Source organism: Urocitellus parryii, chromosome 6, assembly GCF_045843805.1.
Source record: "Urocitellus parryii isolate mUroPar1 chromosome 6, mUroPar1.hap1, whole genome shotgun sequence".
NCBI classification, from domain to species: Eukaryota; Metazoa; Chordata; class Mammalia; order Rodentia; family Sciuridae; genus Urocitellus; species Urocitellus parryii.
Window position 1 is genome coordinate 91,638,916 of NC_135536.1, and position 17,314 is coordinate 91,656,229.

The 17,314-nt window shown below is 43.0% G+C and overlaps 1 protein-coding gene across 1 annotated transcript; it reads right to left on the minus strand.

The window, feature by feature from the left end:
- Window positions 1–61: 61 nt before the first annotated feature.
- On the minus strand, window positions 62–11,245 carry Patl2 (PAT1 homolog 2). Its single transcript, XM_026390124.2, has 15 exons — window positions 11,230–11,245; window positions 10,432–10,639; window positions 9,785–9,858; window positions 8,883–9,018; window positions 8,331–8,396; window positions 7,969–8,110; window positions 6,322–6,442; window positions 6,138–6,235; window positions 5,744–5,797; window positions 5,507–5,640; window positions 5,196–5,355; window positions 4,561–4,701; window positions 3,072–3,169; window positions 2,164–2,313; window positions 62–182 (listed from the first exon to the last, which is right to left on the minus strand). The coding sequence occupies exons 1-15, from the start codon at window positions 11,243–11,245 to the stop codon at window positions 62–64; spliced, it is 1,719 nt and encodes a 572-aa protein (XP_026245909.1).
- Window positions 11,246–17,314: the final 6,069 nt, after the last annotated feature.

Consider the following 17,314-nt stretch of genomic DNA (forward strand, 5'->3'; position numbering starts at 1 on the left):
TTCCGGTCACCTGTGTTCAGGAATTGACTGCGTCTCAGGCATGCGCAGTGTCCCGAGCTGCTCACGTGCTGCCTCGTGATTCTCTCCAGAACCCCTGGGCTGTTTCTAGCCAGTTGACTTTCCTTGCTTTTTGCAGGCGGTGCCGACCTCCAGTACGACCACAGCTGCCTTTCGCTCTTACGCTTAACCACAAAAATGCACGAAGGCCTGATTTAGCCGCCTAACGCAGTCTGTTGCAGCTGTTCTCACTGTGGTATTACCCTTAGTCTAGTCGCCTCCTGCTCCTTCGGTCCTGACTTCTCTTATGCCATTATTTGTTTACAGGCTCTGGGATGGTGCCATTTCCTTGGTAGCAATAACCAAGTCTTACAGTGCAAATCCATCATGAAAAGGTAGACCTGAATGTTGAGGTCAAATAATAACCATTGTAACTGGGAAACGGGTAAGTTTAAACGGTGGAGATGGTGGAGCTCCCATTTTCATTATTTATGCTTTACTGAGGAAGTATGGTACAAGATCCTTAGAAGAATGAGGGCTGAGGACATTTTAAGAAGGCGTCTGGGGATGGTCTCTTACTAGCAGTACTTTAACACATTTTCATATTCAGAACATTTCACTTTAACTTGTATCGAGAGACCTTTATGGACGGTTCAAACTAAAGGCTCCTTCATTCCAATTACTTTCTAATCATCGATTTTATTTCCCCATGATGCTTATTACTACTTGATATTTTGCATCAGTTCCCATCCAGCCAGTTATGTAAACTTTAAAAAAGCAGGAACGCTATGTTGCTCACACTGCTACCCTCTGCCTAAAACAGTGCCTGGTTCATAAAAAGCTCTCCAGTGTTTGTTGATGAATGCATAATTTTGTCAAAATGAAACCAAAATAGTTGCTTAACCACTGAGCCAAATCCCCAGCCCTTTTTGAGAGGGTCTTGCTTAGTTGCTTAAGGCCTCACTAAATAGATGAGGCTGGTGGCTTGCTTTGAACTTGCATTCCTCCTGTCTCAGCCACCATGATGGACTCTGAAACCAAACATTTCTTATCCAAAAGGAAAATGCTTATATCTAATCCTTTTAGCTCGTTTGAGCTATTTTCTTTAGCTAAAAAGGGGCAACAATGAAGCAACTTCCCAGGTTATACCTTTGTTAGCTATAACAAGGACTGACTTATAGTCAGGTCTTTCTTGGAACATTCACACATAAGATGCCCTTCATCATAGCTCCTAACTTACAAACAATTAACACATCATTTGATTACCTCTTTAATTATATTTTAAGTCATGCCTTATTTTTAGGCACATCATTTAGATTCTAAGAAAGGATATGAAAATGTTTGGGGCAGGATCCTCCAATATATGAATGCATAAGAACTGTCTTAAGACTCTCTGGATCACTGATGATTAATTTCCCACATAAGTAGTCCAGAACAGATCAGTAGATCCAAGTGAGCCTACAAAGAGAACAGATGTTAACCACAAGCGCAATTCCATTTTACAATTATTTGTGTGATTTAATTAATACCTGACTTTCTAGCAGATGGCCATTCTGAGGACAAAGATAACCTCTATGTATTTCATGTTTATATCCTAGAATAGTTGTCCCTCATTTTTTTTAATTTTTTTTTAAATTGTAGGTGGACACAATACCTTTATTTCTGTGTCATGCTGAGGATCGAACCCAGTGCCTCACACATGCTAGGCAAGCACTTTACCACTGAACTACAACTCCAGCCCCCTCATTTCTTTTTTAATATTTTTAGTTGTAGATGGACACAATACCTTTTTTTATTTACTTATTTTTATGTGATGCTAAAGAGAACCCACTGCCTCACACATGCTAGGCAAGTGCTTTACCACTGAGCTACAACCCAGTCCCCCCCTCGTTTCTTGAATGAATTCACTTTTCAGATTAATTTCTGCCCTGTAAATAGCACTATAAATGACCCAACACCTAGGAATAATAAAATTTGGCAGAAGAAACAAGCTATAAGGCCCAAACTTGGGCCAGACTGGTCACTCAGTAAATGCCAGAATATCTGAAACTGCTTCTAAAGCACATTATCCTCCATGCTCATAGTTTATAAGAAAGTAGGGAAGGGAAAGAGAATGTAAATTGGGCTTGAGCAAGGGGCTATAACCTGGTTTCTGCTATCACTTACTCCATCCTGGCCTCTAGCTGCTGAACCAGTTGTTTGTCCACATGGTGACAGAATAGAGGAAGTAGATTGCTGGGGAAGGCCAGGGGTTCTGCCAGAGAGGCTGTAGGCATTTGGGCTATCTCCCAGGCAATCAGAACCACCATGTCTGTCCTGGAAGACAGAAGAAACACATCAGAGCTTTTATGTTTATGCAGGAAACGGACTCTAGGACAAGGTTTCTTGTCTTTCCACCAGTACTTCATTACCCCTGCCCCCAGATAGCAATTTGGTATGTGGTATGCAATGCTTAAGGCTTATAAATCTTTCATTTTGGGGAGGAGGGTGTTACTAGGGGGAAAAAATTGAACTCAGGGGCACTCAACCACTGAGCCACATCCCCATCCCTATTTTATATTTTATTTAGAGACAGGGTCTCACCGAGTTACTTAGCACCTTGCCATTGCTGAGGCTAGGTTTGAACTCATGATCCTCCCGTCTCAGCCTTCCAAGCCACTGGGATTAAGAGGTGTTCGACCCCATACCCAGCTTCTTATTTAAACTTAATAGCTCTAAAGGATTAGAAACATCATCCTTAGTTTATAAATGAGGGAACAGATTAAGAAGTGAATAACTTGCCCCAAAGTTAAATTGCTGACAGGTGACATAACCAGGACTTGAACCTGGGTCTATTTAACTCAAAAGCTTGCCCTCTTAATTTCTACATTACACTGCCTTCCATAGAAAACCAACTCTCTAGGGCATTATAAGAAGGGGGGTAAAATGCAGAACAGCTACAACCCTGCTATTTCTCCTTTCTCTGCCCAGCCTCCTTTCAGAAATTCTTGAATATGCCACCTAGGAAATCTCTTATCTGGCTCAGCCTATACATCCTTAGGATACTGAACATCCATGTGCCTTTATGATCTTACCAAGCTGTATGATCACTGTTGGGTTCCTCTAGAGAAGAGTCCAGAGATACCAGCTGTTCCCCATGACTCAGCAGGGCATAGAGCAAAGATATTCCAAACTGCAAGTGAATACACACAGTTGAGGGCAAAATGGGTTTGTGGTAGGCATTTAGTGCTTCTCTTGCTGTGCTTTCTTCCCAACTAAAGGGTAGGTTCACATTTACAGATAGAGACCAATACCCACAAGAACTGTCAAGTTTTATTCTGGTTAGCCAAGGATTCATGACTTTCCCAAGGAATCTGAGCTGCTCCAAACATTCTACAAGCCTCTCTATGAGCTGACTAAATGTACACTCCTAGGCTCCAACTCAGGAATCTTGTCTATTGATCAGGAATGGAGTCAGAAATCTGATACAGGTGGTTTGTGAACTCCACTTTAAGAAGCATTACTTTAAGCAAAGGTCTTTAGAGGGGAGTACACAAGATAATCCACTGGTATGTTGAAAGACAATATCAGAATTTTCACCTCTCAAGTCTCATCCTTTAAAACTTTCTATCTTATATTATTATATACCTAATATTATAGTTTTACATGTGATTTTTAAACACACTTAAATGACTTAGAAGGTCTTACTAAAAGGAACACAAGGCCAAATGTGGTGGTCCACACTTGAAATCCCAACGAGGCAGGAGGATGGCAAGTTCAAAGCCAGCCTCAGCAACTTGGCAAGGCCCTGAGCAACTTAGCTAGATTCTGTCTTTTTTTTTTTTTTAAGAGAATTTTTTAATATTTATTTTTTAGTTTTCAGTGGACACAACATCTTTTTTTATTTTATTTTTATGTGGTGCTGAGGATCGAACCCGCACCCCGTGCATGCCAGGCAAGCGCGTTACCGCTTGAGCCACATCCCCAGCCCCAAGACTCATCTTTAAATAAAGGAAAAAGGGCTGAGAATGTGGCTGTGTTAAGCACTGCTGGGGTTGATCCCTGGTACCAAAACAAAAGGCAAATAAGAGTTTAGAGATTGCTACAGAAGCTCACACCAGCAGTAACAGAGGGAGTCTGGTAGAGAAATAGATGTGTACCCATCCATCCATCCCTGAATTTCAGATGGATAGGACAAAGAAACTGGTGTTTTAGTAAGCTTCCCAGGTTAATCTGTGCTCAATAGAAGTTGAGAAGTGCTGCAGAAAACAAGACATGTGGAGAGAGGAAAACATTCCCTCGCTTATTCCTTACCAGCAATACCACTTGGAAGGTATCAAACAGCAAAAAGAAACTTTTTGCTATTTGTATTGGGGTGTTTGTTTTTTGGTACCAGAGGTGCTTAACCACCGAGTCATATCCCCAACCCTTTTTTGAGACGGGGTCTTGCTAAGTTGCTGAGGCTGGCTTTGAACTTGGCAATCCTCCTGCCTTAGCCTCCCTAGCTGCTGGGATTACTGGTGTGCATCACTGCGCCCAATTGGGAAGCTGTTCATGGAAAGAAAAGACTCCCAGATGTGTTACCTGGTTCTGAAGTACTGCAGTGACTGGCCGTTCAGAGGAGCCAGGTGGTAGCAACATTAGCCCCTGAAGTCCTTGGAGGAGCTCAGGGAAGGTCATGTGACTGATACATTTGCCTAGAGGCTTGAATAACTTGTGTAGGGCCTGCAAGAAGGTCAATAAGCACTTCTATCAAACTCCAGTACAACTTCACCTGGTCTTATCTTGCCTCCAGCCCCTTTGCCTTGCTGGCCTGCTCTTGGTACCTTCCCCGCTAGGTTACTTTCTAGACCTATCACCATTTATTCATCTCCATCCCTAACACTGAGTCCTGTGGTACCACCTGTTCCCTGAGGGAAGAAAATATGGAGCTCAACACTTATCAGGGGGCCCCTATCTTCTTTCAAAACACCACAGCACACATCTATGGAACCATACACACATTTTCTTTTGCACATCATACCTGAAAGATGATCTGCTATTCTTACAGTTTATTCTGTAATTTCCTTATCTGAGAATGGTGGGGACAGTCCCACCCCCACCCCTTTACTGCCCAGAACCCCGTTAGCATCTCTGAGGGCTGGTGCGGGAATGGAGGGGAGGAAGGATCACTAAATCATGCAGGAGACCATCCTATTCTCCACTGAATATCTTAGTACCTGGTCAGCTACATCCCTCCGGACCAGGAGGGGCAGATTGTGGGTGATGGTCAGAAGAAGGCTAACAGCTTGATTATGGGGCAGGAAGGGGAGCAGCCGGGCTACCAAGGTTTTCCCCTTCCTTACAGAGAGAACCTGCAGGAAGCTATCAGCTACTTCCCTGCAGGAAGAGGAGAGCATTTTCAGAGCTCAGCTCAGCACAAAAAAAAAAAAAAAAGGAACTACATGCCAGGAAGGAAGGGCAGCAGCAAGCCCCATGTCTTTGCTGGTCCTTTCCTTCTTGGGCTGCGGTGAAGCCCTCCCACACTTACTCCAGATTGTTCTGCTCCTGGCTCTTTAAAGCTTGAAAGAGCTTCTCAACCTGGTTCCTCTCTTGTCTGGAGTAACAGGACAGTGGAAGCCCATCCTTATGACTTTCCTCTATTTTTAGTAACTGAAGGAACATCTGAAAAATTGTGGGTAGGGAAAGGAGAAAGAGGAAGTAACTGAGAAATATCCTGTTCTTGAAGGTAAATCAGGAACTCCTCCCCAAGGAACTGCTGTCTTACCTTCTCAATCCGGGATAATACCCGAAGCCTCTGACTGCTTGTATCTCCTGTATCCTAGAAGGAAGTCCCTGGCCATCAGCCACACACCACAGCTGCAGCCCAGGCCTCAGATTAGCTAGAAACTGAACTGGAAAGGCTGGACACAAAGTCTGAGCACACTGCCTTCTCCCTCTTAGGTCACAATCAGAATTCAAACATGAGGGTATTCTAGACCTTTCAAATGGAGATGAAAAAGGCTCTGGGAAGATAATGCTTTTTATTTAATATTTTTTACTTGTAGATGGACACAATACTTTTATTTATTTATTTTTACATGGTGCTGAGGATTGAACCCAGGGCCTCACATGTGCCAGGCAAGTGCTCTACCACTGAGCTACAACTCCAGCCCTCTTACCTGCTCTTGAGTTCCATGACATACAGCATCAATCGCTCGACGAGGGGTAAAACATGTTGATACAGCTACCTGACCCAGAGAACCTTCAATTCGAACCACTGCAAGAAAGGAGTCATGAGAGGCACATTCCACCCTCTCTCCATTCAGATGTCTAACCTAAGCCAGTCAGTCAGCCTGGTTTTACCTGACTCATAAACCTCTGCTTTCTGAATGTAAGGTGTTATCAGCTTAAGAGAGTCAATCTTTTTCCTTTGTCCAAGTAGCTCTTCATCTGCTTGCTTTTTCTCTAGTTTCTGATAATATTCCTGTGTGTCCAGGGAATAGGAAAAAAAAAAAAAAAAACCAGCTCATAAGTGACTATCTTCTCAACTACTCTTCTACAACAGTCTCTCATATAGCATTTTTTTAAACCTTTATTTTTTGTTTATTTTTATGTGGTGTTGAGATCAAACCCAGCACCTCGCATATGCTGAGCAAGCACTCTACCGCTGAGCCACAATCCCAGGTTTTCCCCCTTCCTCACAGAGAGAACCTGCAGCTACCTGACCCAGAGAACCTTCAATTTGAACCACTGCAAGAAAGGAGTCATGAGAGGCACATACAGCATTTTTTCCCCTGCTGAAATTATTCTGGCACCTAGCAGTTTTCTGTTATGAGGAAGGGTCTTGCTAAATTTTCAAGGCAAACCTCGAACTTGTGATCCCCCTGGCTTAATCTCTTCAGTAGCTGGGATTAAAGGTATGTGCCACCATGCGCACATTGCCTAGCAGTTATTCTAAAGTGCCTTAAGCCCCATGTCACTTGTCTTGGGATTCTCATACCAAGCACTTAACAAAGCTAGCTAAAGCTACCAGATCTCATAACAAGGTGGAGAGCAAAGTGGAGCCAGAAAGCAAAATTGTTCCAGCATCTGACCATTCATACATTCTTCAGTAAAGTACATGCATCACCTGTCCTTCCCCTCCCCATTTTAATCTTGTGACTTGACTTGTGCTGTCCTAAATCAGTTATCTGATGGTTAAGAAGTCCAGAACTGGCACTAGGGAGGTATTGTCAGCTTGTCTCTGGACCAGTTCTATACATCTGTGGATTTGCGCATCAGCTCTCACATCGTCTTAAAAGTGAGAAATCCTAAACTAAAAGCCACTAACTGTTAATGGGGGGGAAAAGTTTGAGTAAGGCTTTTTCATTTAGGTGCAATGCCAAAAAGGCAAGAAAACAAAACTTTCATGACCGGGAGGGGACGATTTTTGAAGCTCACTAAAAAGAAAGGAAGAATCTGAAACTAATGTAAATGAAAAGGAAGTGAAGGTGGGAATGTTGGTAGGGAGCTCATGGATGTTGAAAAAGTGAAAACAGCCCAGATAGCCCCAAAACCTGTGGACAAAGTGCACAAAAGTCTGCAGCACAAATAGAGGGGAGGTAAGAAGTAGGGGGAAACAAAGTGTCTGCAAGCATTTGTTCAACAAACTGAATTTCACCATTGATAAGATTCCTTCACTTTTAGACCTAAAAAGAATAGATGTTTATAACAAGATTCACAAAAGGATGCAAAGGTAAGAAAGTACATATTTTCAGGCAAATAGGTGAAATTCTCAGCAAAAGATAGAAACAAAATCCAAGTGTATTTGGACAATTGTAAATAATCCTATTTGGCTGAAGTGTAGAATAGAAGGAAAAGAAGTAGGTATGTCAACATGAGAAATATGACTCCTGTTCTTTAGTGATCATCTCTCCCATCTGAATGGCATGGTCTCCATGAGCTGAACCAGTGGAGTGAAGTCCTGGCTCACTTGGGCTCAAGGTCAAAAGCTGGGGCCCTGAGGCTCACCTGGTAGTAATAATCATCCAGGCCGGGATTTTCACTCTGCAGCTGAACCATCTGCACTTTTATCACCCAGTCCTTTTCTTTTCTGGTCATGAGGTTAGCATACGGATCTGACTGCTGAGACCAAGGCTTCTTGACAGGGGAACTTCGAGCCAGGAGAAATATACCTTCAGGCCTACCCACCCCTGCCAAAGTGAACTTCCCAGAGCATTTTACTGCTCACCACTCTTTGAAAAGGATGGGGCAGGGTGCAGTGGTAGGCACAATTCAAGAGTGCAGGGGCTTTGGGCGAAACACCTGGCCACAGGGAAATACCCATCATGCAGATAGGCTTCCCTCAACTTTGTTTTGCATCTAGGTTTTACCTTGGCGTTTGACTCTGCTGCTGATGCAAGATCCGTTGATGCTGAGGGTGGAGCTGGGTCAGATGACTGTGGAGACTTAAAAGGAAACTTGAGCTAGGTGGAAGTAAAGTCTCTGCTTGCCCACCCCTTCCATTCATTCGGCCCAGGTGAACATCAAAGAGAACCCTATTTATTCATGTGCCTTCCTCAAAAAAGCCAACATGAAACATCACAATCCTCACACCCCCAAGATGTATTTTCCTGCAATTTGGCTGCAGAAAAACCTTAGCACAGTAGGAAATCTTTTGCCCTGCTTGTCAGAATTGTCCTAGCCTTAGTTTTGCCATACTAGACAACCTCAAATTTTTACCTCATTGGGCCTCACTCCATTTCCTCCTCTGTGAGGAGGAGCTTGGACTATGCTTCAGACCTGTTATTAAATTTCTATCAGTAATTTTTTCTGTGGCAACTGGTAGAATGGCACCCACCCCTCCTCAGCCATCATCTCCTGATATTTCTAGGAGGAACTCTGCTTGTCCTGACACTGGGGGCCTGGGCACCATGAACCAGTACCTGAGCCGAGGTGGGCATGAAGTCTGTGGGCTGCAGAAGAGAGGTGGGTCTGGTAAGGGCTGTTCAGGTCCAAATTGCCGGGCTGGAGAGCTGGTGCTAGGAAATATAGGCTGGAAAGGAATTGGCAACAGATGGTCTGGGCACCAAGAGGAATTAGGAGATCTGCTGCTCAGCCCCAGTTCCTCTTCCATCTCACCTGCTTTTTCCTCCTTGACCACATTTTTCTGTGTTAGGGATCTCTCAAGCCAAACTGATTCCTGCCTTGTTTCAACAGAGTTCATTACCTCCTAAGAAGCTGCTTTCAGTCCCTGATGTGAGGAACATATGCCTTTCAATGCCTCTTATTCTCTTAGTAACAGTCTTCTCAGGTTGTTTTCAGCCAGTGGAGCAGAGCTTATCTGTCTTTTTTTATAACCTCATCAGAGCTGTAATTCCATTCTAGTTCTCCCTGCAGTATTTCCTGATCTTTGGATTCCTCCCTCCCAGGCCATATTCCCAATGTTCAGTTAATTGAGGGCAGGACTCTTTCCAGCCCTAAACTCAGTGCTGCTTCTCTGATAAGATGTTTCATAAAGTAGAAGTAGAGATCTAGTTTGTCCTTTCTTATTTGAATGCCTGGTTCATCTGTGCCTCTGACTGGGCATAGTTGCCATTTACCATGCTCCTCTACATGGAGCTGCTCCTACCTCCCATATGTACATCACTTGGGGTTTTTTATCTTGAGATGGAGAAAGGTAGACTGAACATAATGAATGTGACAGTGTGCAGTGGTGGACACCAATGCAAGAGTCCCAGCTGTGCAGAGGGACACTCAACACACTCCGGGATGAAATACTCCTCAGCAGCCAGTGATGTGATGAACATGTGCCTTTCAATGCCTCTCTTCATAGGGTGGAGAAGACTCACCTGCCACAGAAAGTGCAAGGAACTGGGTGATATCCCCAAGGCCTTGACTCTAGGGGAGCTGAGCAGACCTCTCGACCAAGGAGGAAAAACTTGGATTCAATAGGGCATTCGTGGCATCACATCCTCTACATTTACTTGTGTCCATGGAGATGTGGGAGGGGACAGCAAAGCCAGCCATTTCAATATCCAACCTAGTCCTCCTTCATATTTGAATTCAACTGTGCCAAGTTCCTTCTTTCCATTAAGAAGGAAGACTATTATCTCAGAAGTAGTTGAAAGAGGGTCTGAGTTACCTCATTTTTATATGAGAGTCCTCGTCTATCTTCCCTGCTTATACGAACAAATATCAGGAATGGACTAGCAGGACAAAGGGATTCAGATAAAGGTGAATAAGCAGCAGCAGGGCCTTCACCTATGGTGATGCACAGCCCAGGTAAGACCTGGCTTCAAATTAAGGACAGCATCAGAAACTTCAGTAGCCGACAGGAGGAAAGAGAAAAGGAGAGAGTCCCTAAATCAGGTTCAAGGATGAAACAGAAAATGTTAATTCAGAACTTGTCTTAGGAATGGAGGAGAGGAGAGGTATATTTAATCACGGTCTGAGCTGCAAACTGTTCAGGACAACCCTTTCCCCTCCTGTTACTGCCGTGGTACCTGTGTGTTATGGACAGCACTGAGTAAAGCTGGATCCCGAAGATTATTTTCTTCCTCCTCTGGATCTGCTGCCAGATCTGGATCTGGATCCAGACACTCCTCCTCCACCTCCTCTTCATTTTCTTCCTCTTTTTCCAATTGGGAGGCAGATACCAGCTCTTCCTCAGGAGCCAAGGGGTCACATAACTTGCCAGGCCCTTGGGATAAGTGTGAATCTGTGGAAGATGGGGCCTCAGGTGTGAGAAGTCTTGTCTAAGGGGCTGCTATTCAATACCATTTATGTTCAAAAGCCATCTCTGGAATTGCCTTCAACCAACACCTCTGTTCTATGGGTTCTCAGGGTGCCCCAAATATCCCCCACTAAAGAAAACAGAACCTGGCAGGTGCCAGGCACCTTCACTTCCCACATCCCATCTTCAGTGGCCTCATTGAGTGCTTCTACAGGCTTCTTTCTCCACCTGTTCTCCCCCACCCAACAGCCCCTTCTGTTTCCTCTTTAACTGAAGTGCCAGCTGCTCCAACTCCCTGTAATTTAACCCTGACTGACAGATATTTTACATGTATATGTTCCTACAAGGTTGTCAATGAATCTGTTAATAAATTACTATGTAGATGGGAAATAATAGCCAGAAAAGTTATCTTAGGTGCCTGTGAGATGTGGCTAGCATGTGGAAGAGTTTGGAATTTCTTCCAGTTGTTCTGGATGCCCAAGTCTTTAGGAAGCAAATCAGCAAGCCTCTGTATGCCCGAACTTTTTATGTGGACACCATAGTCCATTTGGTGATACCTTCAAGGCATTTCATCTTGGCAGGCTGGGAGGCTTCCTGCATGTCTGTGTCCTCCACTGAGAGAGCATTGTCAGCCTCTGGAAGGTAAACCTGCGACAAGAAAGAAACCCAGAGACACCCCCCCCCCCGCCCTGGTCAGTAAGGATGGCATGGTTCTCTAAAATAACCACTCTTCTCCTAGAAGGTGGTCAGAGAATTATTGACCTTAGGTATTACGGAGTGAGACCCTGGGGTCTCAGACTGCCAGCCGCCACCCTTAAATCTCACCATCCCAGCTCTGCAAAGGGAGAGAAATAAGGAATAGGGCCAGGAGTTGGAAGAGAAGCACTTCACACATGACCACCACCGGCTACCATTGTGTATTGTGACACCTTGTTGCTGACACTCACCGCCTGACTGTTGCTGTCCTTTCTGCTCAGGTTAGCCATGGCAGCCTGGGCCAGAGCCTGCTTGCTATTCTTGGCTTTAAGAGCCCCAGCCCCTCCCCTGTTTACCTGTTAAAGGGCAAGCATCCCTCAATCCTGAGACTTATTAGAAGTATGAGAACATAATCTAATGAGAAAGAAACCTCTTGATCAGGAAAGAGAAATAGACTGCACTTTTAACCATCCAAGTTTGTGATAGTTTATTGGAATCTTAGGGGCAGATATTTAAAAAGAGGGTCCCCGTTTCCCACATTCTTTATTGGGCTTTGCAAGATCGAGGTCCATTTAATCCCACCCAGGTTTAGCTCCTAGAAAATTGGATAGACTAGCTCTGAGTGCACCCTGAGGAAGTTTCTTTAACAATCAAGTTCACAGAGCTTCAGGGCAGTGCCCTTGAGGCTCCATCAAGGCCACCTGGGGCTGCTTGCCTTTCCCTGGTCACAGGAGTTTAAGTCGGCTACACAGCTGTAATGAATGAAAGACTCCTGTGAATTTAGAAGCCAGATCTTTAAGGTAAAACACTTTTGCCTGAGGTAACACAAACTTTTATCTTCTTGGCTGCTCTAATAAAAAAAAAAAAAAAAAAAAAAAAAAAAAAAAAAAAAAAAAAAAAAAAAAACTGGTCCAGAAACTCAGGAGAAAAAACAAATCAACAACAACAAAAAGTATGCCACTGGTGCTTGGAGGCAAAACTTAAGACACATCTAAACCTCATCTAACCCTTTAGTGTTCCTGGGTCTGTGCCCACATCCTGTGTTCAGCTGAAACCAAGACTCTGTAGAATATCTGAATAAAATAAAAACAAAGCTAATTTCTCTATACCACAAATGTGAGTTAGAGCCCTACTGTCATGGTTAGAAGACCAGTATTCTTGGTGCTTTTAAAGGGAAAAAAAAATTGTTTCAAATGTTCTGTAGCAGGTCAGAACCATATGGGTGGAGGAACACATTTAAGTAGCTTGATAATTGCTGAAAAATGTTTCAAATATCTGAATTGAATTCAGGCTCTTTGGGAAATGCTTATCTCCCAAATTTTCTAATAACTTACTTTGGCATTATTAACAAAAGAGCCAAATGATGAATGTCAGTGTTTCAGAAGTAATTCATTTAGGTTGTTTGAGAGACAATGTCATAGGGAGAAACATTTTCTGCAAGCATGTTTTTATTCTAAAGGGTCTTAAGAAAATTGGCTAGTGCAAGTTTCATTTGTGCCAGGACTGTGCTAGGCCTGGGACAACAGTGAATTTTCATAGATACTTCCTGTGGCTTCTTAGAGCTTCCCACAGAATAAGAAGTACAAGCCAGGAGTGGCGTTGGAAGTCTCAGCTACTTGGGAGACTGAGGAAAGAAGGAAGGAAGGAAGGAAGGAAGGAAGGAAGGAAGGAAGGAAGGAAGGAAGGAAGGAAGGAAGGAAGGAAGGAAGGAAGGAAGGAAGGAAGGAAGGAAGGAAGGAAGGAAGGAAGGAAGGAAGGAAGGAAGGAAGGAAGGGAGGGAGGGAGGGAAAAAAAGAAAAGAAAAAAGCAATACAGGCAGGCAGACATGATTGTTGAATCTGATTTTTTAAAATACATTTAAAATGCTAAGAACTGTCCCACTTTCATGAGGAGAACTTTATTCCATTATTTCAGTGTCTTTAATGGTTGTAAATCTATCCTGTTTTTTAAATTTCTTTTTGAAGTATTATGTGTTTGTGCTGGGAATTGAGCCTAGGGCCTTGCATGTGCTAAGTATTGGAACTACTATTGAGCTACACCTCCTGCCCTCCTCTTTTTAATAAAGTTACACATGATCAAAGGACAAAAATTGCAGCAATTTAAAGATCTTAACTGGCTTTGTTTTGTATCCTATATTTGGGCAACACTTTTTTAGAAAAGACTAAACATCCAAATGAGCCAAGCAGAGGAGATTGGTTTTACATACAGAGAAATGCTCAACAACAATAAAAACTGGTACCCATCTCTCCTTAGAAACTATTCTCAGTACCTTTACCAGTGATTTCTGAACCATAATTGTAAAAGAAATGTTTCAATCTTGAATTTAGCTAAACTCTCTATGCCCTCCAATGCTGTTGATACACCCTCCTTGAATCTTTATCCTCTCATGGCTTACTGACAGTTTAGGCTCAGGTTTCTCCCTCTCTCTCTCTCTGATGCTATTCGGAATTGAACCCAGGATTTCTATCACTGAGCTATATCCTCAGTGTTTTTAAATTTTTTTAAAATTTTTAAATTTTATTTTTAAGGTACCAGGAATTGAACCCAGGGATGCTTAACCACTGAGCCACACCTTCAGCTCTTTTTATTTTTTATTTTGACACAGGGTCTCTCTAGATTGCTTAATCTTGCTAAATTGCTGAGGCTGGCTTTGAACCTGTGATCCTCCTGCCTCAGCCTCCCAAACTTCTGGGATTAAAATCATGCACCACCAGTAATGCCCAGTCCTTTTTATTTTATTTTTATTTTTTTATGTGGTGCCAGGGATCAAACCTAGTGGGCCTCACACATGCTAGGCAAGTGCTCTACCACTGAGCCACAGTCCCAGCCCCTGGTCCTTTTTATTTTTTGAGACAGCCTCTCACTAAACCCCTGAGGCTGGCCTTGAATTTGGCAATCCTCCTGCCTCAGCCTCCTGAGTTGCTCTGGGACTATAGGCAAGCGCCACCTTGCCCGGTTGATTTTGTGTCTCTTGGGTCATCTTTCTTTCACTCCTTTCCTGCTGTTGTTATCCTCTTCCAATCCCTTAAATATCTTCTTCTTCAGTTTATTTCTCTTCCCCCTCTATATCAAAGATTCTTAATCTGAGGATTCCCTAAAAATTGTCTATATTTTATGTGATTTTTTAAACATGCATTTTTCTGGAGAGTTATACCTTTCATCACATTTTCCTAGAGAAACAGATCCCTAAAAGGTTAAATTTTCTGCAACCTAAGATCCCTGGGCAATCTCATACACTCCCATTTTCTACTGCTCACATGCAGATGATTCCAAATCCTCTTGTCAGATCAGATATTTCCCAACTTAAAGTACCTCAGTGGACTCTCTTTTCCTGACCTTTATGTGAGGCTTAGGGCACTTTAAGATCTGACCTTGGCTGCCTCTTCAAACTCTTGTCTTAAACTTTCCAGTCTTCTAGTTTGGGTTTCAGAAACAGCAATTTTTAGCCTTGTGGGGAGTTTGGGATTTTTTCAAAGGCCTCTCTTTTCATCATTTTGCACTACAGCGCTTATTCCCTGGGGATCATTCCCTTGGTCTAGGACATTGTTGATTAAGGCAGCTTCCTATCCCATTCTTTCTTTTCTTCCCTTTCCCTTCCTTCTTTCCAGTTACAGGGTTAGGGCCTTCCGGAAAACTGAGGCAGTGTGAAGGCCTCCCTTCAAATCCAGATTCTTGCGATGAAGTCAGAAAGATTCCAGACATGTCACTCAGAGTAACAGGCATGAGTTTATTAGAAGGGATAGGAGCCAGACACAGTGGTGCAGAGAATTGCAAGTTCAAAACTAGCCTCAACAACTTAGTGAGGCTCTGAGCAGCTGAGTGAAACCCTGTCTCAAAATTAAAAAATTAAAAGGGCTGGGAGTGTTGTGCAGTGGTTAAGTGCCCCTGAGTTCAATCCCCAGTACCAATTAAAAAAAAAAAAAAAAGTTAAGGAGAAGAGGGGGCACTCTCAAGGGAGAGAGTGGGTCCTCTCAGAGAAGAGAGGGATGGCATGCCTCTCCTGCCCTCTGGGAAGTTTCCAGAGAGTCCAGCCCAGGTCCATTTCTTCACTTTTAACTGACAGCAGGATGACATCAGACCTTTAAGTCCATGACATCTCTAGATCACTTTGGCCCATGCTGAAAAGTTTAATTGGAATCTATTCTTACAGATGTTATGGTTAGGGGGAATTCTCCTATCTCCCTGAGTCCCAGGATCTGGTCTGTGTAAGGGTCACAGAAGTCTACCCCACCCTCCCTTCGGGGTAACTGTATTCTTATTAGCAATTCAGGGCCTGCTTTTCTTCAGGTAGTTAGCTGAGTAATTTAACATATTCTTTCAACTTAAGAGGCAGGATTTCTGGTAAATTGCTTTTTAAAAGATAAACCCTGGGGCTGGGGTTGTGGCTCAGCAGTAGAGCGCTTGCCTGCCAAGAGCAAGCTGCTGGGTTCCATCCTCAGCACCACATAAAAATAAATAAATAAAATAAAGGTATTGTGTCCAACTACAACTAAAAAAAAAATAGTAATAAAAAAATATATATAAACCATGTGGGGGTCAGCACAATGGGCCCATTTTATAGAATTATTTCCTTAACCTCATGTTTCCCCCACTCACATCTGTCTGTCCTCTGTCACTTTCTTCCTTCCATCTTTCCTTCCTTCCCTCCTTCCTTCCTTTTCTTTCTGAATGAGGTCTGGACATGTTGCCCAGTTTGGTTAGAGAGAACTCCTAAGCTCAAGGGATCCTCCTGCCTCAGCCTCCTGATTTCTGGGAGTAGGCACAAGCCACTGTTCCTGGCTTTTCTTTCTTTTCAATGACATTAAAAGTATTTTAGTTGACTCGGCAGGGTGACACATCTGCCTATAATCCCAGCTACTCAGGAGTCTGAGGCAGAAGGTTGCAAGTTCAAGGCCAGCCTGGGCCACTTAGTGAGACCCTGTCTCAAAATAAATTTTAAAAAAAGGATTGGGACTGGGTGTGATAGTGCATGCCTGTAATCCCACCAGCTCAGAGGCTGAGGCAGGAGGATCCCAAATTCAAAGCTAGTTTTAGCAACTTAGTGAGGCCGTAGGTAATTTAGTGAGACCCTGTCTCTAAATAAAGTAAAAAAGACTGGGAATGTGACTCAGTGGTTAAGTGCCCCTGGGTTCAATCCATAGTACCAAAATAAATAAATTAATTAATTAATAATAATAATAAAGGGCTGGTATATAGGCCCAGTGGCCTAGCATACTTGAGGCTTTGAGTTTAATCTCTGAAACTACTACACCAAGAAAAAAAAGAAAAATCCAAAGTATTTTATCAGGTAATATGCTGTTCATTGTGTCAACAAGCAAAATTAAGTTACAAAGGAAGAGTAGTTTTTTTTTGTTTTTTTTTTTCCCTTGGGAGGGGTGGTATCAGGGATTGAACTTTTGTTTTTTGTTACTAGGGATTGAACCCAGGAGCACTGAGCTACATCCCTAGCCCCCCCCCCTTTTTTTTTAAATTTTATTTAGAGACAGGGTCTCAGTGAGTTGCTTAGCTACTTACTAAGTTGATGAGGCTGGCTTTGAACTCCTTATCCTCCTGTCTCAGCCTTGGAGCCACTGTGCCTGCAGAAGCTATAGTCTTTTCCCATGAAACCTATAGCTAAAGCTGATTTGAAGATTTTCGTGATGAAAATAGTATTGCAAAAATTCTTCATTAAAAAAACTCATTAGGGTTAGGGAGGGGAGGGGTTCTGGGGATAGGAAAGATGGTGGAATGAGACAGACATCATTACCCTAGGTACATGTATGATTGCACTAATGGTGGGACGCCACATTATGTACAACCAGAATTGAAATGTTGTGCTCCATTTGTGTGTGATGAATTGAAATGCATTCTGCTGTCATGTACAATTAAGTAGAACAAATAAAATAATAACAAATTTTAAAAACTCATTAGACTATCAGGTTCAGTGTAAGTTATATATATATATAA

Coding starts and splice junctions, on each gene's coding strand:
- Patl2 (XM_026390124.2), bottom strand. Junction 8,111..8,330: donor CAGCAGAGTCAAACGCCAAG/GTAAAACCTAGA, acceptor CCTGGCTCGAAG/TTCCCCTGTCAAGAAGCCTT. Junction 5,356..5,506: donor CAGGAGCAGAACAATCTGGA/GTAAGTGTGGGA, acceptor CTCTTCCTGCAG/GGAAGTAGCTGATAGCTTCC.